General features: G+C 43.5%; 1 protein-coding gene across 3 annotated transcripts in view; it reads left to right on the top strand.

Annotated features, from left to right (window-relative positions):
* The window catches only part of STRBP (spermatid perinuclear RNA binding protein), a 90,604-nt gene that overhangs the window by 63,588 nt on the left and 1,254 nt on the right, over positions 1–25,762 (top strand). For 2 of the 3 annotated variants that reach the window (XM_026657279.1, XM_026657277.1), the window contains exons 6-17: positions 3,212–3,306; positions 3,725–3,820; positions 4,366–4,477; positions 5,104–5,201; positions 5,651–5,762; positions 8,469–8,561; positions 9,336–9,535; positions 12,626–12,784; positions 16,407–16,541; positions 17,787–17,927; positions 21,007–21,130; positions 23,687–23,731. In XM_026657279.1, coding sequence (XP_026513064.1) covers positions 3,212–3,306; positions 3,725–3,820; positions 4,366–4,477; positions 5,104–5,201; positions 5,651–5,762; positions 8,469–8,561; positions 9,336–9,535; positions 12,626–12,784; positions 16,407–16,541; positions 17,787–17,927; positions 21,007–21,130; positions 23,687–23,731 — 1,410 coding nt within the window. The remainder of the gene's footprint in view (positions 1–3,211; positions 3,307–3,724; positions 3,821–4,365; positions 4,478–5,103; positions 5,202–5,650; positions 5,763–8,468; positions 8,562–9,335; positions 9,536–12,625; positions 12,785–16,406; positions 16,542–17,786; positions 17,928–21,006; positions 21,131–23,686; positions 23,732–25,762) is intronic. The other variant, XM_026657278.1, reaches the window with a different exon arrangement.

Genomic DNA, 25,762 nt, shown 5'->3' with positions numbered 1-25,762 from the left:
ATATTCCTTCCAAGCGATCCCCTTGGAGCCATTGTACAAGCTCTGTTTTCTCCTTGTTAAATGGAGAGGTCAAATGTTTGAATCTGGTGCATTCTGCGTCAGAGTGAAATTTATGTCCTTGGCAAGTTTAATATCACTTATGTCCCCCAAAGAACAGGATCTCTGTGAACTAGGCTTTCTCAGTGCCACTCTGGAAGTAGTTGCAGTTACTAAACCTGTACATTCAAAATAAGAAGTAACTTCGGCCACCCAAATAGGATGGTGCTGAAAACAACCGAGTTCAGTAACTGAGCAACTGCTTCATAATCTGTCTGACACCCAGGACCTCGGTGGGCAGAGAGAATCACTGATGTTCTTGATATCCAGAAGAGCCCTTGAAGGACCTGCAGAGCAAGCCACAGATTTGCCTCCTCTCCAGAAAGTAGCCCTGGTAGCTATAAACTAACGATGTTGGCAGGGGAGATTATGGAAGGACTCGTTCTGTAGGTGTTGCAGGCTCTGAATTAATGGCTGGTTTTTATTTTTTTTAACAAACTCATCAGTGCTGAGTGTCCTTTTTAGAACTAAAAAAGGAAAAGAAGAAAGCTCCTCATACATGTTTGAAAACTTTGATTGGGTCTCACTTTCCTGACTAGCAGAGCATGAAGAAACATGCCATTCTAATGAGGATGTCAAAAGGGAGTCTGCTGCAAGTCGCTCACCCCTCTTCACTGCCTGTTCTCTCCATCTTTCTGTTTAACAGAATCTTGCACCCAAATGTTGACTGCCTGCAACATCTGCAAAAGCTGCCCTGGAAACTCAAGGGTTAATGTAATGAATGCACTATTTTCAAAGGCATCAGTGACTCTGGCCTCTTTAAATAACCTCTAATGAGCACCAACATGCCACTGCAAAAGTAGGCTGTTGTATTTATGCTGAGTTACAGTGAAGCCTATTTAGTCACCTGTACAGTAACAGACAATACACACCATGTTCTGGTTTATAAGTTAGTGGTAAAATTAAGTTTGCTTCATCAACAGTTGTAACATACTCTAGCAAAATGTTGTACAATCTCAGTTAGAAATAGACTTAATGGACTTGCAAATTCACCTTAATTGCTAAAATTGAACAATTTTGCAGTCAGTCAACCTTTGCCATTTCTAACTTTTAAAGAAGATTCTAATCACTCATTGACAGTAGCTGTTTTAAGCTTTAAGCAGATGTTTATATTGTCCCCAGTAAAGGGTTTTGTTACAGAAACATTTAAAGATTTGTAACACATGTTGCGCTTTCGTAACCAATAAAACACAATTTTCTTCTTGTAAACGAAGAGGAAATTTGAAAGTAAGTCTTAAATTCCAAAGTGATGTGATGCAAAGTGACCTTTTGTGCTTGTAAACAAATACCTGCTAATCCCATATAAGACTTTGCAGCTCTTATTGGGAGGACAGGAATGGAGATGAATTTTAGCGATGCAATTATGTTGATGAGGATAACAAGAAACAATGCAAATATCTGCTGCGAAGTTCATCAGGGTCAGAAAATAAGCATATAGCACTTCAGTCCTTTGCTGGGAGCAGAGCCAAGAGATGCAAACTAAACCCACAAGCTATCAGACAAGATGTCTCTGTTTCTGTTGAGCTTTACACTCTGGTTTTTCATTACCTTTTATCCATCATGATGTAATGGCTACAGCTTTGCTAGACCTGTCTCCCTAGCCAACAGCATAGGAAGGGAGGCCGTTTTGATATTAAAATAGCAGTACCATGCAGCGTAACCTGTGAAAACAAATGGCAGCTGGGACGTTACGGTAAGGGTGCGGGTGGGTGTGCGCATGCCCTGTATACAGTGGTATCCATTTTTCTCCCGCGTCTCCTAAGTAAAATTAAATGTTTTGCTAGTTACTGAATATTGCTTTACCTGGCAGGCATCTACAAGCTGGTTTGGGTTCTGTATTTCAGTCAGCCCCACATGGCTATCTCTGTACAAACCCATATGAATTAGCTGTTATGAATGATGAAAAACAGTATTTTTCTACATTACTGCCAATTTCAAGAGGAGCAATAGAATAGATTCCTAAGAACAGTCAGTGTATTTATTCAAAGGGTTATTTTGAACTATGGGTTGGTTTAGTTCCCAGTATGTGCTGTTATGTCAGTTAAATGCTATTGACTAAGGAAGTTAGCCCTTAATCCTGCAGAGATACTTAGACATGTGTAATTCTACTTATGAGGTAGTATAATCACATGAATGAAGTGAGGCATGGGCTTTGTGGGTTTACAGAATCAGGGTTTTAATAATTTGTTCCTTTAAAAAAACGAGAAAAATAATTTCTTATGGAACGAGATGTGATTGCTAGAAGCACTTGGTAACATGCTGGATTAAAAAAAGGCGGGTGGGAGTGTAAAATTTAACAGAAGATTTCAGTCTTCTGCGTCTCAACTCCGACTTTAGTTTGTTTAGACAACTTCTGTTGCTGTTGGGAAGAGAAGATTTTTATGAAAGAAAAACAATTTTGAAATTGTTAACAGGATCTAGAAGTTTTAAAACTTCTTTGCTGCTTTCATTTGTTACCTGGTTACACACAACACTACAGTCAGAGTGAAAGAACTTGTGTATCAAAATGTAAAGTGCACATTAACACAAGTTCTGTTTTTCTCCAATTTGTTTATATTGAGTTAATATAGAAGAGAAATACACTTCTCCACTGTTAATTGCTGTGGCTTTGATAAAGATAAACTGGAAGCATCTTCAAATTCCCAAAAGGCACCTCTAAATCATTCTTCAATGCTTCCTGCCTCTGAGGCAAACTTTCTCCTTCAAGAAAATCTTCTCTTTGTTGAGAAGGTTGCTGTCAGTTAGTAATTCTGTGCTGATTTTATGCACCTGGAATAAAACCACAAACGGGAGGGAGGAACGAAAGAAGGAAAAGTGCTACATAGCTATTTTCTGCCCTGAAATGTGTTCTACATTTTTAATAAGATCCCAGATTGTCTGTAGCAGTGGCCATCAATTTTGTATAAGGAGTGAATGCCTTTTGCTTCTGTTGCACATGTGCACATTTACTACCTTTTTAATGGCTTGTTTGAATTAAATAACACAGTGCACTTAAAAAAAATTAATTTTTTTCTGGGAGTCTTATTAGCTCATTGAGATGCTGCCACTCTTTATGTACTGTGACAGAAACCCCTTGGTCAAATTGTATCTGTCTCTTTTTATCCCATTTTACCAGTAGATAATGTTGCGATGAAAGATCCTCCGGACTTATTGGACAGGCAGAAATGCCTGGAGGCCTTGGCCTCTCTGCGGCACGCCAAATGGTTTCAGGTTGGCTATTTGTTCTTATCTTATTGTTATTGTAGCCTTATGAGGTTTAATTTGAGACACTTTTAATTTTAATGCCTTTTTAATTTCTGTCTAGCCCCTCTAGAGTGCAAGTCTAGAATTTCGAATTCTGAGTGCTGTTCTGTAAAAGCGACAACGCTAGGTAGCTAGCCAACTGGTCTATCGTTGTCATGAGGCTACAAAAGCAATTTTAACATTATGCTTCTTTTTACTGTTAAGCCTGCCTTTCTCTAAAACGCAGTATTTTGCTTTTATGTAACTTTTTTTGTTTTGCATGAAACTGATTAAGTGCTAATTAGTAATCATATTAAAGAACCTATTCCAGGACTCTGTACATTTAAAAAGCAAAATTGAAGGCTGGATTTCAGCAGGTGTATTGGAACCATTTTGTTTGTTTTAGGCCAGGGCAAATGGACTAAAATCATGTGTAATTGTTCTACGTATTCTGCGTGATTTGTGCAACAGAGTCCCCACATGGGCACCGCTAAAAGGATGGGTAAGTGTGGAACAGGAGTCAGATGGCAACTAGGTTTGAAAAGTCAGACCTTCAGTAAATGGTCATGGTGTCTTGTGAGGGCTGTAGAGTGGGCATGTGAAACTCCGCTCCCTGCTTCTCTTTCCCTTGTCACACCCATTAAAACAATCTTTTGTTTAAAACAATGCCTGTGGAGCTGAGGAGGGAGAGGGGCAGCTTGTGTCCATTTCAGTAACTCTGTATGGTGCCTGGAAACCATGGCGATGGGCACAGTGTCGGCAGGGCCTCGTGTTCTGCGGAATCCACCCCTTGCCATAGAGATTTGCAGGTCTCACTGCCATAGTTGGTGCAGGTGTAACCTTGGAAATGTCAGCTCAGTGTAAACCGAGCAGTGGAGTTGGTGGTACCCTCCTGCTGGGAAAAGCTGCGCACTGTAGAAATCCACAGGTTGACAAACACCCCAGGGTCACTAGGAGCAGCGCCTCACCCCCATTTGAAATGACTTCTTGTGTTTAACTGCGGCCACGCTCTGGCACCTGTACTAATTCTAATTTAATGTCTTTTAGCCACTAGAGCTTATATGTGAAAAATCTATAGGTACTTGTAATAGACCCTTGGGCGCTGGGGAGGCCTTAAGACGAGTGATGGAGTGTTTGGCGTCTGGAATTCTGCTTCCTGGTAAGGGCCCAGAATAAATTCAGACACACCAAAGATTGATCATTCCTCTGGTTTGAAATGTGCGTGTTTCCCATTCCTGCATGTTTTAAAATGCCTGTTCTCGGGAGCAGCAAGCAGGAGGCTTAGCATGTGGATTGTTAGCAAGACATTGAGAAGCTCCAGGATCAACATAAAAATATACTGTCCCTATTAATAGTTGTAACGTCTCTATGCTGTGGTGCTAATGGTGTTACAGTGCCTGCTGGGAGTGGAGTGTTCACAATAGAATGACTATTGGGGAATTAGAGAGAAGACCATGGGCCAGATGCTCAGCTAGTATAGATCAGTGTTTTGAAATCAGTAGTTCTCCCAGGTTTTCAAACTCCACTGCCAAATTCTTAGCCGTTGGTGCCTCTGTCTTATGTGTACAGTGTTGACAACAACAATTTAAATGGCCCTTCTCGTTTAGGGGGTAAAACCTTAGGGTTAGCTTGTTCGTAAGGCTGTTTCAGTCCTCACCGAGAGAGATGGGGGCTCTGCACTCATCGGAGAGTAGAATTTAGCTCTTGTGACTTCCACTTGACTCCAGCAGTCTTTTGGGTGGTGTTTCTGACATGTTCTGAACTGTCTTATTTTCCCCCTTGTAGGGGGCCCTGGCCTGCATGATCCTTGTGAGCGGGAGCCAACAGACGCTTTGTCCTATATGACAGTGCAGCAAAAAGAAGCCATAACACACAGTGCTCAGGTAGAAAACCTCTGCTTTCAGGAACTTAAGTGTCATTTCTGCTGAAGAACATCCGATTCCCTGCATTCAGTTTACCCCTTTACTCAGGATGGCTTCTTTCTTGCAGTAGCATCATGGCAGCTCTTCTCATGCCCTGCACTGGAAGGATTGAATAAAGGTTTTGAGAATATAGGAGTTCTATTATGAATGATATTTTCTCCTTGAGAGGGCCAGCCCAAAGCCTGTGCTTCATGTAGGTCCCGCTTTAAGCACCTGTGGCGCATAGGTCCCATGCTGGTGCTCTGAACAGGGGTGAATTTCACACAGTGTATCCCCTACTTAACCCTTTCCATAGAGATTTGAGTCCTTGCTCATGGGAGAGATGTTGATGCTGTGTCTAGAGTTTTAATCAGAAGTTCAGACACCTGGGCAGAGCATGGCAGTGATGTCTCATTTCTATTCTTCCCTAGCACGCGCTCAGACTATCAGCCTTTGGTCAGATCTATAAGGTGCTCGAAATGGATCCTCTCCCATCCAATAAATCCTTTCAAAAATATCCCTGGTCAGTTACTGACAAAGAAGGTGAGTGCAGACTGTCTCTTGGGGAAACATCCTTAAAAACACAATCAGGATGTAACCTGGGTGCTAAGCTGGCTCTTTGGAATGTAGCTTGGTGAAATTCTGGGTTATGTGCTGTGTGTGTCAGAAGAATGTTGCTTTTAAAAAAAATGACGATACTATTAGAGGAAAATCTATCCGCGGTCTCTAGTCACTAAATAATAGAACATACAAAAGAACGTGGAAAATGTGACCGCTGCAGTGTAGCATGTGGTTTTCTTATGATGTATGTCCTCCTTGGGGCATGGGGAGTAAAGTAATGCATGTCTCTTATGCTAGGGGAGCAAGAGCCTTTAGACAAGCCAAAATGAGCAATATTAGGTCAGTGTCCCTGCTCAGATTCACTGCAAAGAATCCCTTAGAGAAGGTGGTAAAGTAAAATAAAATTGTCCTAAAAAAACTCTAAGCACAGTATTGTTACAGTTTTTACCTTGGACTATATATTAAAAAAAATAAAAGTAGTTTTCCATAGTCTGAACCAGTGGTATTCCAAATACCCAAACAATACATCAGGCAAGCCTGTTTTTCCTCCTAGCTCCGTCTGTCTCACCCACTCTTAGACCCTGAAATGAATGTGAAGTCTATTTTCTAACCAGAATTAAAATGGTCCAGGTCCTTAGCGCAGTGATACTCAATTAGGTTTTCTGGGGGGCCGAATAAGGCATTGCCCAAGTCTCGGCGGGCCAGAGGGCTCTTTCAGTGTTTGCTCTCTAGTGAAAGCATGTCAGTTCTTTGCCTGCCTGGCAGGGGTCAGCAGCCTGTGGCCCATGTGCCGAAGATGGCACGTTGGCTGATTTTTTTTTATTGGAGCACAGAGTGCTAGTCCAATGAGCGGTGGTTTATTTTTCCTCTCTTTACAATCATGCCATGTACAGGTAAAGTCTGTTTGTCCAAATTTCAGTTCACCAAAAGTCCTGAGTCTCTGAATGAGTAGTGTTTCCCCAAGGGTGGGGAGAAGGGAGTAGCTGCCAAAGACAGGAGCCTCCTTAATACTGCTTCAGTGCAGGGAGCTGGGAAAAAAGGGGGCAGTGGGGCGGGGGGGGTTGGGAGAAACCCGGGGAGCAGGGGGTGACCCCAGCCCCTAGCCTGTCCCATCCCTGGCTCTTGCTTCCAGCTGGGGACCCTGCTGCAGGGATGGCCCTACTACCTGGCTCCAACTCTGGCCAGGCTCCTGTGCTCCCTACCTGGTCCCAGCTGCAGTGTCCCCATGCTGACCCGCCTCTCCCCTGGGCTGGCACCTGCTGGTGTGGAGGACCCTGTGCAGCTCGAGAGGGGAAGGGACCTCCTGGCAGGGGGAGCCCAGCAGCTAGGTAGCCCTTACAGCGGAGTCCCTAGCAGGAGCAGCTGACGCCCAGCAGGCTAACCCAAAGAGGACCTTGTGGGCCAGATGTGGCCCACGTGCTGCTAACTGAAGAACATTGCTGTAGAGGTTTACATGTCGGAGACTTTAGAACAGGCAGTTCGGATCAAGGTGAGTGGAACAAGCCAAAGGACTTGCTCCCTGTCATAAAGCTGCTAAAGTCCACATTAAAGATTAATTCTAAAGCATTTTAAAAAAAATATTCCCCTTTTCCACTTTAGCATTTCCCTTTCACTGGTTATGTGAGCATAGTTCCTTTAGTCAGATCTGATTAATGCATCCTGTTAGCCCATTTGCTCAATCCAGGCCATTTTATAATTAAGAGATCATGTCTTTGGAGTTGGAGCACTGTCACGGAAATAATAGTTTCTTGTCACTTGATAATGGTGAGGCCAGTCCTAGCCATTTATTTTTAAAGTGAGAACATTGATCCAGTGACACTGTCTATTACAGGGACTTTATTTCTATTATGGCAAATGATGGATGTAGAGATACTTTTCCCCCCCCATCTGATGGATGCTGAGCTCAGGAGAATTATTGACATGCTGTATTCTGATAGACCTGTTGTGTAGTTCAGCTGGAGTTAGCTTATCAATAAAAACACAATGAGATTAAATGAGGAAGACAGGTTGGTTTGTTTTGGTCACGCTACTGTTTATGTCTAAACTGTTAGCAGCCCTGAAGTCTGGTGGGCTGGCACACGTGAGATATAAAATAATGTAAATGAAATACAGTACTAAAGAGACAGTGACTTCTGTGGCGCTGAGTGTTAAGAACCAAAGCTGCCTCCATGTACAGAAAATCTTGAAGGTTGCTGAAATACAAAGTCCGTGTTTGATTTTGTTTTTCGTGGATCTCTGACTTCAGCTCCCCTATAGAATGTTAGCTTTTAAAATAAAACTTCAACTGTTGGACTTAAGAAATCTCTTGCAGAGATTTCCAGATATTTATGATGATTAGAAGGCATGTAACAACATCTATAGGCCTTACTATTGGTATTTGAGCTGGTAAGGAAGTGGAGGTTTGAATATGTGATCTGATTGGCTAATGTTGCCAAGTTCAATTCTGTGGACCTCTGCAGGCAACAGTGGAAACTTAAGGACTCCCCACATGACCCTCTGCTGCCAGTTATAAGCTAACGTTTTCTTCTATGTAGCAATATAAATTCTTAAATACAGACCTTTGCAGGTGATTGTTAATTATAAGGTTAACATGGAAGTAATGGGACTAATCAGACAGGTGCTATGGGATTGTTGCCTTGTTTTCCACTATCAATTTCAATCCATATTACAAGGAGAACTATCTTTTAGGTGCAGGCTCCTCTGCTCTGAAAAGGCCATTTGAAGATGGATTAGGGGATGATAAAGATCCAAATAAAAAGATGAAGCGCAACTTGAGGAAAAGTAAGTGCAGCTTTTATCTGTTCTGGCTTCAAGGAGCCATTGTTGGTTATAGTAGGACCTGACACAAAAACTTCTTGGTGTTGGTGTGGACTGGCATGTGAAAGAGCCTCTGGAATGAATGTTTGTTCTCAATCCCGCTGAGCTCAGAACTTCAAACTCCTCTGCTTAGGGTGGGTTTCAATTTCTTTTGAACACATTTGACTGGCTGACTGACTCATGTCACTGATCAGGTTACTCCAGCAGGTGATATTAAAACTTAGGTTGTCCAAAGAGTTCAGGTATTTTATTTGTAATGTCTGGCAGTTGTCTCTCAAACAGCCTCAGACCAAGACCTCACAATATGTAGAACTGATTGTTCACATCCCACATTTGGGACAGGAGATAGGTGCTGATTCCATTGACAGATCACCTGTATTGTATATGCAAACCAGGAGGTTTTTTTCTGGATTATTGTGAACAAGTAGCTCCTGGTGCCTGGTTTCATATGGGATCCAGCTGCAGGTAGCACTCACAGTACCGTATGACCTATGAAATTTCATATCAAGTTGTAGCAGCCAGGAAGAACCTGACTGATTGGTACAGAGCTCTGAGCTCTAAAGGGATTGAGTAGTAATGGTCACGAACCACTGGGGGAGTGGATGGCTGGCATTCATTCATGTTTATATAGCGCACTTAAGTACGCAGATGGATGGTGCTTTAGAAATGCAAAATGTTTCACTTCTCAGTTTCTTTTGTTAATCTTTTTTTTTTCCTTCCCACCCTCTCCCATAATAGTCCTAGACAGTAAAGCAATCGATCTCATGAACGCTCTGATGAGACTGAACCAAATCAGACCAGGGCTTCAGTATAAGCTTCTGTCGCAGTCGGGTCCAGTCCATGCCCCAGTCTTCACAATGTCTGTAGATGTTGACGGTACGACCTATGAAGCATCAGGACCTTCTAAGAAAACGGCCAAGCTCCATGTGGCAGTGAAGGTAAGGCTGAGGTGCAGACCTGAATATGAATTAAGTTGATAATTCCAGCCCTGGATCCTGGAAAACACAGAACGGATATGATCGGAACTATCAATGGGTAAACCCTCTAAAGAGAGGCAGTGTGGATCAAACCTGCTATCTTGGGCCTTTTCAAAATGCTCTGGCACTTCCAGATCCCATGGTGAACAGGTAAGCGGGGAAAAGTGAACAGAGCTGTCCAAGCCTCCAGAGGTCGATGAGTGAGTGTGGGTGGGTTCCATGTTTTGTTTTTTGGTTCCCCTTGTTAGTTACTAGTATGATGGGCTCATCCTTCTGTTGTTCCCATTCCCCTCACCTCTGCCTGTCTGTCACTATCCTTGGGTTGTGAGCTCCTTGGAGCAGGGAGCCATCCCATCTTGAGTGTTTGGAAATCACCTAGCACATCATGGGTGCTACAGTAAATAGAGGATGGTGAATCACAACTTGTTACCAGATGGTCCATTGGTATGAGGCAGCCTGAGCCATACCCCATTGTTCCCCTTTCCAGAGGCTCTGTGGGAGAAAGCTGGAGTTGGTAAAACAGTGAGACTTGAGTTGGTGTCTAGTAAATAAAAATGGCCACCACAGTCATCCCCATGTAAATTCATAGATAGATCAGGCTCTGCTGTACCAGACCTTCCCTGTGTGCATTGCTGAGAAGGGAGGAAAAGTTGTCTGTAAACTGCAAAAACAAAATGAAAATCTAAGTGCGCAGAGCTGCAAGAACAAACCCATCTGTCATTATCTGTGCTTCCTTTCATGTATTTTGAGTGAACTTCCTTTTCAGAAGGTTCATCTGGCAACTTTCCATTTTCCTTTGATTTAGGAGTTTGAAAATCCCATTGTCCCTTTTGCTTTCATGCTCAAAGCGCCCAAAAGTATTTGATAGAATGTATCATTCTGCAGGAGATGTGGCTTTGTATGTGTCCTCCCATCCCGTCGTCCTCTCACCTACATTTTGCCCCAATAATTGTCTTTTTTTTAATACCATTAAGAATTCTGCCTTGAAAAGCAGGATCTTATCTCTGCCCTCCTCCCGCAGGGCCCCTCTGTGGCTCCCGGTTCCTGGCTGGAGCCTCCTACAGCCCCATTTTCCCCAAATTTACCCACCCACCCTCCCTCTTGGCTATGCTTTGGAACCACCCTCTTTCAAGCTGAGGACCAGCTGGCAGGCCGGCCCTGCAGAGCCAGCACTGCTGCTCCCTGGCAGCCCACGCGCTGCTTGCTCACACACCAGGAGATTGTAGGGCTAAATTGGGATGTTTCCATTTTTAGGGTTCATTGTTTAGATACTTAAAGCTCTAAATCTGCAGCTGCATTTGACTGGCAAGTGATGGTGTTGCACCCCCAAACGGGGGGAAGGAATAGAGCTGTCTGTGACTGCGGTACCTGCCCCCTACCAACCTTCGGGGCGGGGAAAAGGGGGCTGGAGCTGCGTGCCCCTTGATTGGAGGAGAATGCTTATGCTGTTCCCAGTTCCATGTTCAGTGTTTGGTACCTGTGGGCATGTCTGCAAGCTTTGCTTTTGAGACCAAACTTTCAGGGGGGGCCTCAGGTTAGCCTCTGAGTCAGTTCACACCTACATTTTGTGCCCACTGAACACATCTGCATAGGCAGATCAGGGAGTCAGTCACAGAACTGCCTGACCTGCTGCATCATTGTGCATGATGCGGGAGAGTGCCCCATCTCTTCTGGAGACCCCTTGGGGAAAGTGTTTGTTTGGCAGTGACAAAATCAGGTTCTGTGCTTCTCTCCTACAAAGTGGCTGGTTGTGAGCAGCATGGTGACAGCCCAGGAGGTTTGATGTACTTCACATTCATGTCCAGATGAAATAGCCAATTACTCCCTTACATGTCCATTAGCCTGGGTCTCCTTTACCTGCTTCACTGCCATGCACACCTCAATTCAGGCCACCCCTACAGCACTGAGAGGGACGTGCGTCTTTGGTTATGTTTGTCAGCTGATGTTCTTTGAGCAGCTGCAGATGGGAGACCTTTTCAGTCCTAGATTCCAGCAGTGCTGCGTTCTAGCCAAAATTTTTATCTTTAGGCTGCATGTTACCATTTGCTTAGGGTTACCATATTTCAGGTTCCCCAAAAGTGGACACTGCAGGGGGAGAGAAGTACAGTTGGGGGTGCTGGAGGGCATACCTGTGGCGGGGGTACTCACTGGAGGTGGGGGGCAGTGTCGTTCCCTGTCACAATAGCAGGGCCCAGCCATCAGTCAGCACCCAGGGCACAAGCCCAGGATGCAGTGACAGTCATCTGTCAGCGCCTCCCTGGAGGATCCCTTCCCCAAGGCTGAGAGCTGGGGCCTGGGTGGGCGGGATCCAGCAGCTGTGACTTGCAGGGGAATGGATCTATCGGGAGTCTTTCTGAGCTGCAGCTTGTCTGCTCTGCAAAAATCCAGGACATTGCCTGTTATTTGAAAACCCCGCCTGGACAGAGAAGAAAGCAGGCTCAAAAAAGAGATCCTGTCTGGGAAAACCCAGGCATATGGTAACCCCTGCGTTTGCTGCCACCTTGGAAACTGAACAGTTAACATCTGGGCTTGATGCTACATGTGTAGCATCCCATATTGCAGATGGCCTGGTGCCTTAGTTCCTAGGAGATGCCTTGTCCTTGATCTGCAGACTTGTATATGCTGAGCTCAGTGGAACTTAAGATGCAAAACAGAATGTCTTGGTCATGCTGTCAAGTAGTATTACATAGTGGATGTGGTCTAACCGGAATTGTGAATAGTTAACTACTTTGCATACAGATCCTGTATTTTATAGGTTGAATTTTAATCCCATATTATACATGGGAGCCTCAGTTTGGAAAATGGTATTTATGAACTGCTGGTGCATTTGACACTGGAAACTCTCAATTATATTTTGCAGCTTAGGAAGGCTGGGGCCCTTTTTCCCATTAGAACTTGATTTTTCGCTGTATTTAACTTGGTGAAAAATGAACTTCAAAGTGAGTTACCTCCTGAAGTGTGTGTGGCCTTTTTACTGCTGTATAATCAGCCTTGCCTTCGCTTCCAACCCCCAAACTGGTTTTACATCTCATTTAATGTCGTTTGGTGTAGGTATTACAAGCAATGGGCTACCCAACTGGCTTTGATGCAGATATTGAGTGCATGAGCTCTGATGAAAAATCAGATACCGAAGGCAAAAACGAGACTGTCTCTTCAAACTCAAGCAATAATACTGGAAATTCTACAATTGACACCTCCTCTACCTTAGAGGTGGGTATTCACTGAAAAACACACAGTAACAGAGAGCTTTCCATGAGGACAATGGCCTTGTGTAGTTAAGGCACTGGATTGGGAATCAAGAGATCTGGTTTCAATTCCCATCTCTGCCACAGACTGCCAGTGAGACCATGGGCAAATCCCTTCCATCTCTCTGTGTCTCTGTTCCTGAGCTGTAAAGTGAGGATCATTCTTTCTCTCTCTCTCGTCCTATTTAGACTGTAAGTCTTCAGGGTAAGACAGTCTTCCTGTGCACCTAGCACGCTGAGGCCTCAATCTTGGCACACTTGTAAGACAAATAAGTAACAAGTGTAATGTTTTTCTATTTTATAACATAATTCATTGTTTAGAGCTGTTTTTATATTAAAAGTACCTATACATTGATAGAAGTACAGAAAAGTAGCACAATGAATAGGGATGTATTTAAATAATGTGAAAGGCATTATCATGCCTTTAAATGTGTATTTATGAATGGACTAGAAAAATGCTACAGTCTAAAGTTACGCTAGCTTAATTTTGGGACTTGGAGCTTAATTAAGGAACTCTAAAGAGCAAATTCTGCTTCTGTTTTCCCACTGAATTTGTGGGAAATGTAGTATTCCCTGAAGGACCAAATGCCTTAACTTGACCAGTCTGTGCTGAGTGTTTCTAAGAGTCCAGTTGCAAAGGGTCTGCAGTATGTTGTTAAATATTTTCTTAAACCATTTCCAATATTTACATAGTTGTCAGGAGCTGACAAACCAAGCAATTCAGAGTTCTCTCTTAGGGTGTGTCTGTACTGTGATTAAAAACCCGCGGGCTCGGAGTCCGGGTCAGTTGACTCAGGCTTGTGGGGCTTTGGCTGCAGTGTAGATATTTGGGCTCAGGCTGGAGCCCAGGCTCTGAGACCCAATGAGCCTGGGCCCAAGTGTCTATACTGCAATTTTATGGCCCCACAAACTGAGTCCACTGTCCCTGGCCAGCCGCAGCCATGCCGCGGGTCTAGACGTACCCTTAGTCTCTATCCTCTTCACCCTCCCCATCTCCATTTGTACCACCATTCTTCTTCATCCCCAGGAATTCTAGACGAGTGTTTGTGTTAAGCGTGGAAGCGAAGGCTTTAATTTGAATTTTCATTGCTGTAGCTGATATCTTTGTGATGCACTCAGGAGGTTGTGCAGATAAATAGATATAGATTCTTGCCTTATTTTTAGATATAATGCTCCTTTCAAATGTAAGTGCTTTTTTGTTATAAAGATAAATTTAAGTAATCTGCCTGCTCTATAGATACTTTTCAGTACATTGAAATGTGGATTTCTTCATAACTTAACCCATTTAGATAATGTGACTTCAAACTTAGAGCTAGACAATGTATAATCACTAAGGCTGAGATTTTGTCACAGACAGGACGTGGGCAATAAACAATAAATGGCAGAAGCCCGAGCCCTGTGGTGTGGGGCTGGAGCCAGATCTCCCAGCCAGGGCTCCTAGTAGGAGGCCCCTCCCTCTCCCCCCCCCGGTGCTGAAGTCATGGAGGACATGTAAAATCATGGAATCCCGGACTTCTGTGACCAACTCATAACCTTAATAATCATTGTGACCTGAGGTGCCTAGTGTAGCCCTCACTGGAAATGCCAAGGTCAGGGCATGTTGCGAAAAGGAGAGCAGATACCCAACAGTCTTGGGAGTAACACTGAAGTTATACTCTCCAGACTGTGCTTCTGATCCCCACCCTGGTTACTAAGAAGCTGGTAATCACACAGCCCTCTTATTACATTCCAGTTTCAGACTCCCAATCGGCACCTAGGTGCAGTAAGGTGAGAAGTTATTTTAAAAATTCTGCTCACTTTACAAAATGTTCTCCTGACCCCAAAGGACCAGCCACATTGCCAGGTCAGTATTAGGTTGGATCTTACCCAAAATCCCACGCTGCCAGCCAATCCTTTAGCATCTAACACTAAACGTTTATTATAAAGAAAAAAGAAAGGACAAGAAGAGTTGTTAAATGGTAAAGCAATTACATAAATACAAAGGCTTCAGAATCCATATATCAGGTTCTTAGCAGTGTTGGTGAGTTTGCTGGCTTGAAAGTCCCTCTGGAACACGTCCACAGCTTGGATGGGTCATTCAGTCTTTTGTTCAGAGCTGCAGTTTGTAGAACAGTTACTCCAGAGGTAAGAAGCAGGAGTGAAGACAAAATAGAGAAGATGCAGCTACCTTTTATAGTCTTCTTGCCATGCAGCTTGTATTTCTTTTGTTTCAAACACAAGCTGCCCAGCACGTGGCCTGGATGCCTTAGAGTTCTGTCTATAAGCCTGCCTCTGCATGCCTTGCTGAGTCATAAGATGTAGCCCCTGACCCTTTCAGTGAGTTCAGTGTACAGCTGATGTCCCTTGATGAGTCATCAAGCAGGCTGGGCAGTGCTGCTGCCAATCTGTCTAGGGGTGTCACCCAGATGCACAGCACAAGTTTGGAAATATAGATATACCCTACATATCTATAACTTACAATTCAAAGGGGATACAAACCTATAAACAAGATTACCGTATCTAGTGAATTATAACTTTTCCAATGATACCTTACATGGTATACCTGGTAAGATTCATTGCACTTTTATAATATTGGTATCAACAATATTATCAAGTGTCTCCCATATTCCATACAGCGTCACAATCATATTCGCCTTTTTAACCCAGTTTTAAAAAGAACTAGAATTATTTAGATCATTTTTAACTAAAGGCAAATCGTAACTGTTTTTCATGTAAAAAGTTAGAAATGTTTACAAGGGCCAAGGTTTTCAAAAGTGACTCAGGATTTTGGGTGCCTAAATTGAGATGCCTTAAAGGGACCTTATTTTCAGAGGGCAGGTGCCTCGTGTTGGGTACTTGACACTTTTGAAAATCTTGGCCTGGCTCTTCTAATTTTCTGTGTTCTTCTCACTTTTCAGTATCTGCTTTGGTGTCTCCAGCACAGCAGACTATAATGAAGTCTGCTATACTGGTGTACTGGCTCTTTGTTTCTGCATTTCTAACCCAAGATAACAGCTTTATCTACTGTGATGTATGACCTACACTCTGTGGCTTCCCCAGTCAGAGATTGGAGTGCCATGGGGATGGTTAGATCAGGCAATAGAGATGTGCAGGGCTGGGAAAGCCAATCCCCTTCTGTTCAGTAGCAGAGAGCTGCTTTCAAGAAACTTGACACCTCGACGGTCTGTCCTTCAGCCAGCAGCATGATGCTCCATGCTGTGCTGTGAAGGTGATGGCGACTGGTCATGGAGACAGTGACTGCCTGGCTAGCTGCCTGCTGTGCCGGAAATGAGCGGGTGGCAATATTTTATTTTATTTTGTAAATGGTTCATCCCTCAGCTTTCCTTGGGGGCAGGGGCTTCATATCTGCTGTTCTGGTGCAGCAGGTTGTGCTGAAGCTTTGACAATGCTGTGTCTCTGTTGCCGGTCCATCCCTAGAGAGCCTGCTAAGGCGGATGTATCAGGAAGAACTGGCTGTTGCAGAAACACAAAAGGAAGATGATTAATACTGGCGTTTTCCAGGTGGGCAGCTGTTCTAGGCAGACATGCTGTAGATGTGTGTCTGCCATTCAGAGCTGTTACGGTTATAATATATCTTGTCTCTGTAGGTAAGAACTCAGGGCCCTATCCTCACAGCAAGTGGCAAAAACCCAGTGATGGAGCTAAATGAAAAAAGAAGAGGTCTTAAGTATGAGCTCATCTCTGAGACAGGTGGGAGCCATGACAAGCGCTTTGTGATGGAGGTGAGTGCAGCAGTGTTGGGAAATCTGCAGGTGGTTTTGCTAACAATGCTTCAGTCCTCTTGGTAGCTTTCTGTTGCCGTTGAATGTTAATCCAGAGCCTTACCGTTCGTTCTCTTCCACAAGAGGGACGGTAACCTTTTCAGGTTCCTGTATCTCCCAGGGCCAAGGTGATTGTGGGAATGGCAGGGGAATGTCCTCCTCGCCCGGGATCATTCAGCAAGGAGGAGGATTTGGTTATGAAAGCCCCTAAACACATCACATCCCTGCCATGACCTAGGGAGAGGGCAGCGGAGTAACCAAAACCACTACCCAGTGTGTGTCATGGACAGGTCCTGGCAACCCTGTATGAGTGCCCTGATTTGATCGTCTTGTTGCCAGCCTAGCAGGGGTTAGGAATGATGTAACAGAGGGAGCCGATTCAGTCTCTGGCTCATTTTACTCCGCAGCAGCAGGTTCTTGGGCTGACCTAGAATCAGCATTGATGGGCTCTAGAGAGTACAAGGCAGCTTTCTTTAGCCAAAGGGTAGCCATAATGCAGGTTCTTGAAGATGATGGGGGTGCAAAGCTGATTGATTAGAGCTGTAGGTGCCCCTAAAATGTTGTGGGGTTTGGGGATCATTTAAAAGTATAGTTTTGGGTGAGATCTAAAGCTAAGGTCCTGCCCACCAAAGACTTCATAGCAACCTTCCCAATTAATTCCTGCCAAATTCCATCCCAAGTAAATGTATTGGACCTCTTAAAATTCCCCCTTCAGTTTCAAGTTGATATGGGATTCCTAACTTCTGTCCTGTTAATCAACTTAAGTATCATAGAATCATAGAATATCCGGGTTGGAAGGGACTTCAGGAGGTCATCTAGTCCCAACCCCCTGCTCATTGCTCCATGACCAATCCCCAGACAGATTTTTGCCCCAGATCCCTAAATGGCCCCCTTAAGGATTGAACTCTCAACCCTGGGTTTAGCAGTGGTCAATGGTCAAACCACCGAGCTATCCTTCCCCACCATTTCCGTAGTGGTTCAAGTGATCATTACCTATCACATGGAGCTACTGGGTTTAATTAGTTCTTGATCGTGGAGTGCTTTGAACTCATTGGAGGACATACAAGTTAGTTTCACCCATAACTGGACTTACTTGTTGAAATTTTTTATCAACGGCTCATGATTCCAGCTGGGATCTGGTTGTAAATATGAACTGTCGTTCCCACCAGGAAAAGTACTGGCTCTAAATTAACCTCTTGGCTTCAGGTAGAAGTAGATGGGCAGAAGTTCAGAGGCGCAGGTCCAAATAAGAAGGTGGCAAAAGCGAGCGCTGCTTTAGCAGCACTTGAGAAACTGTTTTCTGGGCCTAATGCAGCCAACAATAAGAAAAAGAAGATTCTCCCTCAGGTAAGAATCCCCAATTGCCTTTTATAGTTAGCGCCATTCTCTGTCAGCACCGCCCTGGGGTAGCATTAGATGATGGCGTCTGCAGAGGGACCACATGACTTCAGTCTGTTGTTTTTCAGCAGGTCTATTGGAAGTGTTGTCCTTTGTTTTTATTACTCTGTTGTTGTTAGTAATTTGTTAATCGCACTGAGAGGCCTGAGCTGATGTGAGGGCCTCAATGTGTTAGAGCTGTACGAAGAGACAGAACAGTCTATGCCCCAGAGTGCTTACTATCTTACATAGAGACGACAGAGAGGGGAAGTGACTTTGCCCAAGGTCACACAGCCGGTCAGTGCCGGAGTCAGTTATAGAGCCCAGGTCCCCTGAGTTCAACTCCAGTGCAATACCCACTAGACTGCACTACCTCTCTGATAGTAATAAGGTATTCTTTAAGTCTACCTCTGTTTATAGTCTGGTGATAGACACAATCTCTAGCTTCTAAATGAAGTTGAATTTTGAGCCTAAACTATTTGAGGGGTATCCCTTTTCAAATGCAACATTTCATTGGATGGGGAGGATTTGTTTAATAAAAACTTCACTTCAGACTTCTTTTTACATTAGATTCTAATAATCTAATAATAATCATTAAAATGGTTCCTGAGAGCCACAGTGATCTCTCCATTCTATACCATTAACATTGAACACAACTGAAGCTGATTATCAGTGTACTTCTTCCAGAAAGCCACACACAGAAAAAGTCCTGACAGTTACAGCTTTGATCTGCATTGTGCAGATTAACTAGAATTAGGTCTCTTTTCCAGTCTTTGCAAAAATTAATTTTGTTCCATCCTGCTACAGCATAAAATATATTCAGAGAAATTACCAGCCACTTGTATTCGTTAAGTTCTGTACCTAACAATTACGTTTATAGCAATTCTCCTGGGCGCCCTGAGACCTCCAGTTCCTGCATCGTGGAAGTTCTTCAGCTTCCATGATTATTTTAAAATCCAATTCCTGAAGAATGTTATTCCACACAAAGATGGCAGTTAAGATCCGAGAATGATCTGAGATCGAGGCACTCTGATTTTTAGTCATATTCTGCTCTCATTTCTTTGCAATAAGCTATGTCAATACTACTCTTCTAAAGCTCTCTGATCTGCTGCATGAGGTTGCCAGTTAGCTTGCAGCTGCTGACTATGCTTGGGAAACAATGCAGTTTGATGCACACATGCAGACAGTCTCCCTTTATTTAAAAAGAAGGAAAAATCAGTTTCTAAAGGAGGTTTGGCCAGCACAGTCTATGGTTAGACCAACAGAGCTGTCTACACAACTGTAGCTATTGTGCGCTTTGAGAAGAAAAAATTAAGAAATGGCGTTTACTGAGTAGAATAAGTAGATGGAGCCAGAAGGTAATTAAGGAATAAGATTATAACAAAATGAAAAGAGAGAAGGCAAGGGATTTATTCAGACATGTAAGAGGGAAATAGATCTTACGGTGGGCCAGAAAATAAAAATGAACTAGGAAGGATGTATTCAAGGTTGTTACAAGGTGGATGGAGAAAAATTATTCTCCTTAACCTGTGAGGATATGACAAGAAGCACTGGGCTTCAATTGCAGCAAGGGCGGTTTAGGTTGGACATTAGGAAAAATGTCCTGTCAGGGTAGTAAAGTAATTAATTCCAGTGTTTAGGGAGATTGTGGAATCTCCAGCACTAGAGATTTGTAAGAGCAGGTTAGACAAACACCTGTCAGGGATGAGTGCAGGGTACCGGAGCAGATGACCTCTCGAGGTCACTTCCAGGTCCTGTGATTCTATGGAAATCTGTCTCCATGTGAGGACAGAGGAAAAGATCTATCGGATTGAATGGATACTGCACATACTAGCCCAAAGGAAGGGTAACCGTGTTTCAAGTTTCATTCCTGTCTAACAAAGCAGCCAAGATTCCTAAAAAGTAGGAGTCAAAATCAGTGGCCAAACTTTGAAATGTGCCAGTCATCTGACAGCTGCCAGCCCAACCTATGGGAGCTGAGTGGCCAATACTTCTGAAAATCTGGCAACCCAGTTTAATGATGCCTAAGGGCTCATCTACACACTCTTAGTGGCAAGCTGAGGTGGGAATCTGCCCTGGGCACAGACCAACGCTCTCACATTGTTAGCCTAGTCCTTTTTGAAATGGGACCAGATCAGCATGTATTAGCTGTTTAATGTGCGTCAGCAGGGTCCACACGGACACTTAGTGCATGGCAAGCTGGTGCGGGGTAGATTCACAGCCCAGCTTGCCGTGAACTAAACGTGTAGACAAGCCCTAAGTGTGATTTTAGGAGAATAAAGATAGGTTTGTATTTGAAAATTCTTGTCCAGGCTTTCTTGCTTCATTTGGGGTAGAATCCTGGTCCTCTTGAAGTTAATAAGTCTGGGATTTCACCCTTGATATGTTACAGGGAAATATAATAAAAATGCCAATGCTCCCCTGCCCCAGCTCTTAGCTCAGCACTTCATGGGGCAGGGCAAAGCCGGGCTGCACAGCGGTTTAAACAGCCAGCAAGCCAGAGAGGAGAGGTGGGGAGAAATAGGGTCAATATCCTCCCCCTCTCCCCCGGGCACTTCACTCTCTCAAAAAGTGTCAAGGATTTCTGATGATGTAACAAATCCAGCTTTGCAGCAGTGACCCCATGTCCCTGCAGCTCCCCACAGGCAAGCGAGATGGAGATCAGTAGCAAAGTGTAGTAGCACATTGGTGCCCTATCAGTGATCAGAGTCACATCGCACACATGACAAAAAGATAGCTCATAGCTCACTGTGGTGTTTGAATGAAACAAAGATGCCTGTTGGCAGCTGCCAATGCTCCATTCGTTCTGTCCAGGGAAGGGGATTCTATAAATTGAGAACTTGTGAGCTCACATATAGGTCCGTGCCACAGTCCCCAATTCTGCACAGCTACGCTTCAGAATGGAATGAGTGAGTGTGTATTGCCTTTAACAAGACTAGCGGGTTGAATATAGCATTCGATGGAATTTATACAGATCATTTAGCTGGTTTAACATGGATTGCCTCGTGTATCATGTTCTGAATCATGCCATTTTTATTATTCTGCACAGACTAAAGGAGTTGTAAATACAGCTGTGTCTGCAGCAGTCCAGGCTGCTCGAGGCAGAGGACGAGGCGCTTTAACACGAGGGGCATTTGTTGGGGCAGCCGCTGCTACTGGATACATAGCACCAGGTACGTCATGGCGCTAATAGCTAAGGGTCCGTCCATCCCAGCTGTCCATGAATGAACTATGGCTGCTGACGTTCACCTTTCTATGGGTCAGACTCATCCATGCTAGTGAGCTGTTTAGTTTTATAGCATTTGAGAAGAGCCACAGGGGAAAATGCATGGGGGTTTAAATAAAGGGAAAAGTCAGAGAGTCTGTAGAGCTGGAAACATATATCTCGCTTGCAGTTAATTGTGCATGGAAGATGAGCAAATAGTTATCCAGCTCCGACTCTTTCCCTGGGGCTTTGTAATTCTGATATCTGCCTTTCTCATAACTCTCTCACCATGGCATGATTCCCACAACTCTGTGCCCAGTTGTGAAGTCTCCTGGAAGATGCCTGTTAGTATTATGATTGGCTTTACCAAGAGTTTCTCATTCTAGATAATGCTACAGGATTATCCTTAATGAGGGCAGAGGGCTATTGTTTGTGCATGCAAAATTAAAATACTGTCTTGTGCGCGTTGCTTCCCGCGAGAAGTGCTTTGCTGCCTGATGAATCCCCTCTAGGAGCAGTCTGATTCACAGTAAGAGAGACCCTTCTTCAGTCCTCTTGGGGAAAGGCTATTGGAATGGAACTTGCTGCTGTGCTGAAATGCGTTCCAGAGTAGTGAACTGTGGGGATCATGCTTGCAGATTTGGAAGTCGTGCTCTCGGGAGCACCCCACACAGTCTGGGGCTGTGAGCAGAGGTGCCTATTAACAGCTGTCATGTTGGGAGAAATGAAGGAAGGAAATTCACATTCATATTCTGGCTGATGTTGTTCTGTAATGTTGGCCGCGTTGCTTTGAGCAGCAAAACTGCAAGTCTAAATTAAAAGGCTTTTTGGTTCCCATTTATGCTTGGGCTCCTTCACATAGAATTCACATTGCTGGTCAGGCTGTTTTAGTGTTGATTCCCATTGGCAGGTTAGCAGCCACAAAACTGTAGCTACAGAGACAATGAAGTGCATAGCAACTTCTGGGTTTCCTCTGTATTTTGCTTCATCTAAAATAGTGTATCTCACCTGGTGAGTCACAACACCTGGGGAGCGGGTGGTCGTGAGGCGTTGAAAATCATACTACAATCTAAAGCAAAGAAAATCTCGCTCCTCCATTCCCTGCATACTGTTATCCTTCAAGATCAGGTATTCTCTGTGAACTTCTCTAGCTAAACAAACAAATTACATAGGTTTATCATTATTGTCTATTCATTTTATATGGCGTGGAATCACAAAAATTTGAGTTTGAATAAGGGGTTGCCAATCTGAAGATGTTGAACCACACTGGTGTAGCAGATCATGTGCAGGAGTTAGGGATGGGAGGAGAATCTCCTCCATTTCTATATATTTTATTTTATTCTTTGGTCTCTCTGCCTCCAAAGTTCCATGGCCAACACTCACTTAGCTTCCAAAGAGTAAAACCCTGATCATTAGTGCTCAAGGTTTTTTAGGATATAGCATAAACTCTAATTACACCCTTCATCAGTCCCCAAATGTTAATAGCGCAGCCCTGTTGTTGGATATATTTACCTCCTGGCGCAGTCAGCAATGTGGTGCCTTCATTGTTCCTGTATATTGATGTAATCATAAATATTAAAAACCAGTAATTCATTTTTAATGGACTTGAACATTGTTTCTGAAACTGCTTTTCTGCCTGAGGAGTCATTTCTGAGACATTGTAACCTGCTAGAGGCACAGTCCTTGCCAGCATGGAATTCTTCCAGAAATAGGTTTAATTTCCCAGCCATCATACTTGTTAAGCATTTATTTCTCTTGGCCTACGTACCTTTTTCCTCTTCAGCCTCCCACACCCCAACCTAACCCCCCTCAAAAAAAGCTTTACCAGGCATGAATGGTACTAAGTCTTAATGAAATAGCAAGCAGTAATAACCAAGAACAATGCTGTCACCATTCCTTTTTATTCAGCAACTGAATGTATCCTCTAACTTTGCATGCCTCCTATCCCCATGATGGTTTGGTTTATTTTTTTTAAGCTGCCATCAGTGCTTACTTACTATCCAGCCATTCAGATGTCTTCTGTGGAATATGTTTGGACTCTGTGGAAACCAAATGGCAGCGTTCTTAATCACCAAAAATATCTGCTGCTGATTTGGACCTTTACCATGGGCCTCCAGGTTTCCCTTTTCCTAAGTGGGGGATTGAGGACAATGATGATTTTGTGCATTAAGTCATATCTGTATTTTATGAAGAGAGTCTGTAAATGGGGCCTTGCCAACTCTTGCAGTGCGACAGTATTGACTGGAAAGTTTCAACGAAGAGAGAAAATTAAGGAAAATAGAAAGAAAGGTGGAGCTTCGCTTTTTTATGCTGAAGCTTCCAAAAAAGGCATAAGATGCCTTGTTTATTTTTGCAGCCAGAATCTGGAACGATTACAGCCAAATGCTGCTTAAGTATTTTAACTTAAATGGGAGTGGATTTTCTGTTGTGTATGGCCCCTGTGTTGTTAAGTTTGTGACCTTTGATATGATTCTTCATATGCTGGGGGGAATAAAGCCAAACGCTTGTTCTGTTTGTATTGTAGGCTATGGGGCACCTTATGGGTACAGCCCAGCTGCGCCAGCCTACGGTATGTATGACCTATTAATTAACTGAACTAGAAATGGTATTGAAACTATCATGGCAGTCCAAAAATAGAGATTGCCCTAGAGTTTGCAAGTGATCCAAGAAAATCAGAGCTCACTTTAAATATGACAATGAGGACATTTAAATTGATGCCATAACCTTGTGGTTCTTGTTTTGGTTGGAGTAGCTTTTTGCCTATGCTTTGCCTGATTGTGGAAGGACTGCTTGTTCTAACTGCCTGTTCCCTTTAATAGTGAAACTGAATATTTTTAAGTAGTTCTCCTACTTTTTACAGCCAACTTGTGCTCCATTCAAAGAATACCTAAGGGCCAAATCTAACATCCTTGAAATATTACTCTAATGCCCCTTGGCTAAACATTGGTAAAATGATGGTCCGTAAGTTAGACTTGTGGGCATTTCCTCTTATTGCAATCAGTTGTTTGAAATGCCCACTGCCACACACATCTCCTAACCAGTCCAAACATGTTTTATATAGTTGCAGGATGAATACTGCTGTTTGGGTCAGGCTAACGGAGTTTCTGTAGGTTACTTAGAGATCAGACTGCAAGGCTGCTAAGGCACTATAACTTGCCACTGCCCCTTTCTGCTAAGAAGCCCAGTGAAATCCAGGATGGCAGTGCAATATATTTCAATATGGACTAAAATAAACATAGGGCCTCTTTCATAGCTCCAGAGTACTTTCTTCTGCCCCCCTTCTCCCCTCCCCCCCCCCGCTTTTTTAAATACTAGACTAATAACGCCTATTTATCTCTAACTGGCCTTTTGGTTACTTTGAATGAGGTTTATGTGGCAATGGGGGCAAAACAGTTTGGAGTCAGTGATATGTTCCGACACACTAGAGTAAAACAAGGTGCTGTCTCTCAGAACCAGTTCTGATCTTCTGTGTGAACAGAACCCGTCTTCTATAACTGGGTAAGATTCTGTAGCTCTCAAATGGCAAAACCACATGATTACTCCAGCAGCCTTTTTTTTTTATTTTTCAAAGGGGAAACCTAATCCTCACTATACCAACCATTCCTGTGCTGGGTTATTACCCTAATGCTTGCTTCCGTATCGAATCTGAATAAAATTGGTGGCTAACAGTAACTCCACCTGATTACAAGTGTAGAAACCTTATCTGACCAGGGAAATATTACGGAACTGGGTAACTTGATTTCTACACCTTGGGAAAGAACCTTTTCCATTCTAAATGATGCACACTATAAATACAGCTATAGCCTCTTGTGCTGTCCCCTGATGATGAAAATGCTGCGGCTCTAGTATTGTTGGTGTCTAGGAGCACCTACCACGCGGGACTAGCTGCTACCATTCTATGCTTTCTTCTGTGGAGCAGGGCAAGGGAACTGGCCAGTGAGGTGCCTTTACTCGGATAAGGAATTTCCTCTGATTTAAAGCAGCTTTTCTTATCTTAGTAGAAAGATATGAATTGGCCATCTGTTTTCACATTGCAGCAGGTGACACTAGCATTTCCCATAAAGCTTAGTCTGTATTCTTGATTATCTTTAATGCACTGTTATTGATAACAAAGGGAACCTCTACCCACTCACCCAGCAGGAGATCACATATTTAGTTTGGGACCTGTTTCATCAGTGGCTTATTTTAAACAATCCCTTTTGTAGCCTTCATCCTTGTATGAAACATTAAGAAGTGGGTATTGAATATGACCCTGAGATAGTCTAAGATGGCTGGTACTTGACTATCCGTATCTCTTATTGGCAGATAGGTTATATATAAGAATATGGGGTGAAGTCCTGGCCCCACTGAAGTAAGTGGTAAAACTCTCATTGACTTCAGTGGGGCTGGGAGTTTTACCTACAATCCTTCTTTCTCTTGGTTTGTTTTTTCCTTCCCCTCCATCTTCTCATAACATCTGTGTTGGAGCCTGAATTGTAATCGCTTAGATATTTACGTGTGGCATATCGCTGACTTCAAAGTCTTGTGAAATCTGCTGCCCCCATTTTTCGCATAAAGAGTTTTTCTGTTTTAATGTCTTATTGTGATGCAAAGTACTGAA

Source organism: Terrapene carolina, unplaced genomic scaffold, assembly GCF_002925995.2.
Source record: "Terrapene carolina triunguis isolate 2854851 unplaced genomic scaffold, T_m_triunguis-2.0 Scaffold238, whole genome shotgun sequence".
Classification (NCBI taxonomy): Eukaryota; Metazoa; Chordata; order Testudines; family Emydidae; genus Terrapene; species Terrapene triunguis.
The sequence above is the reverse complement of the archived record's forward strand: the minus strand, read 5'-3'. Positions and strand labels throughout refer to the sequence as shown.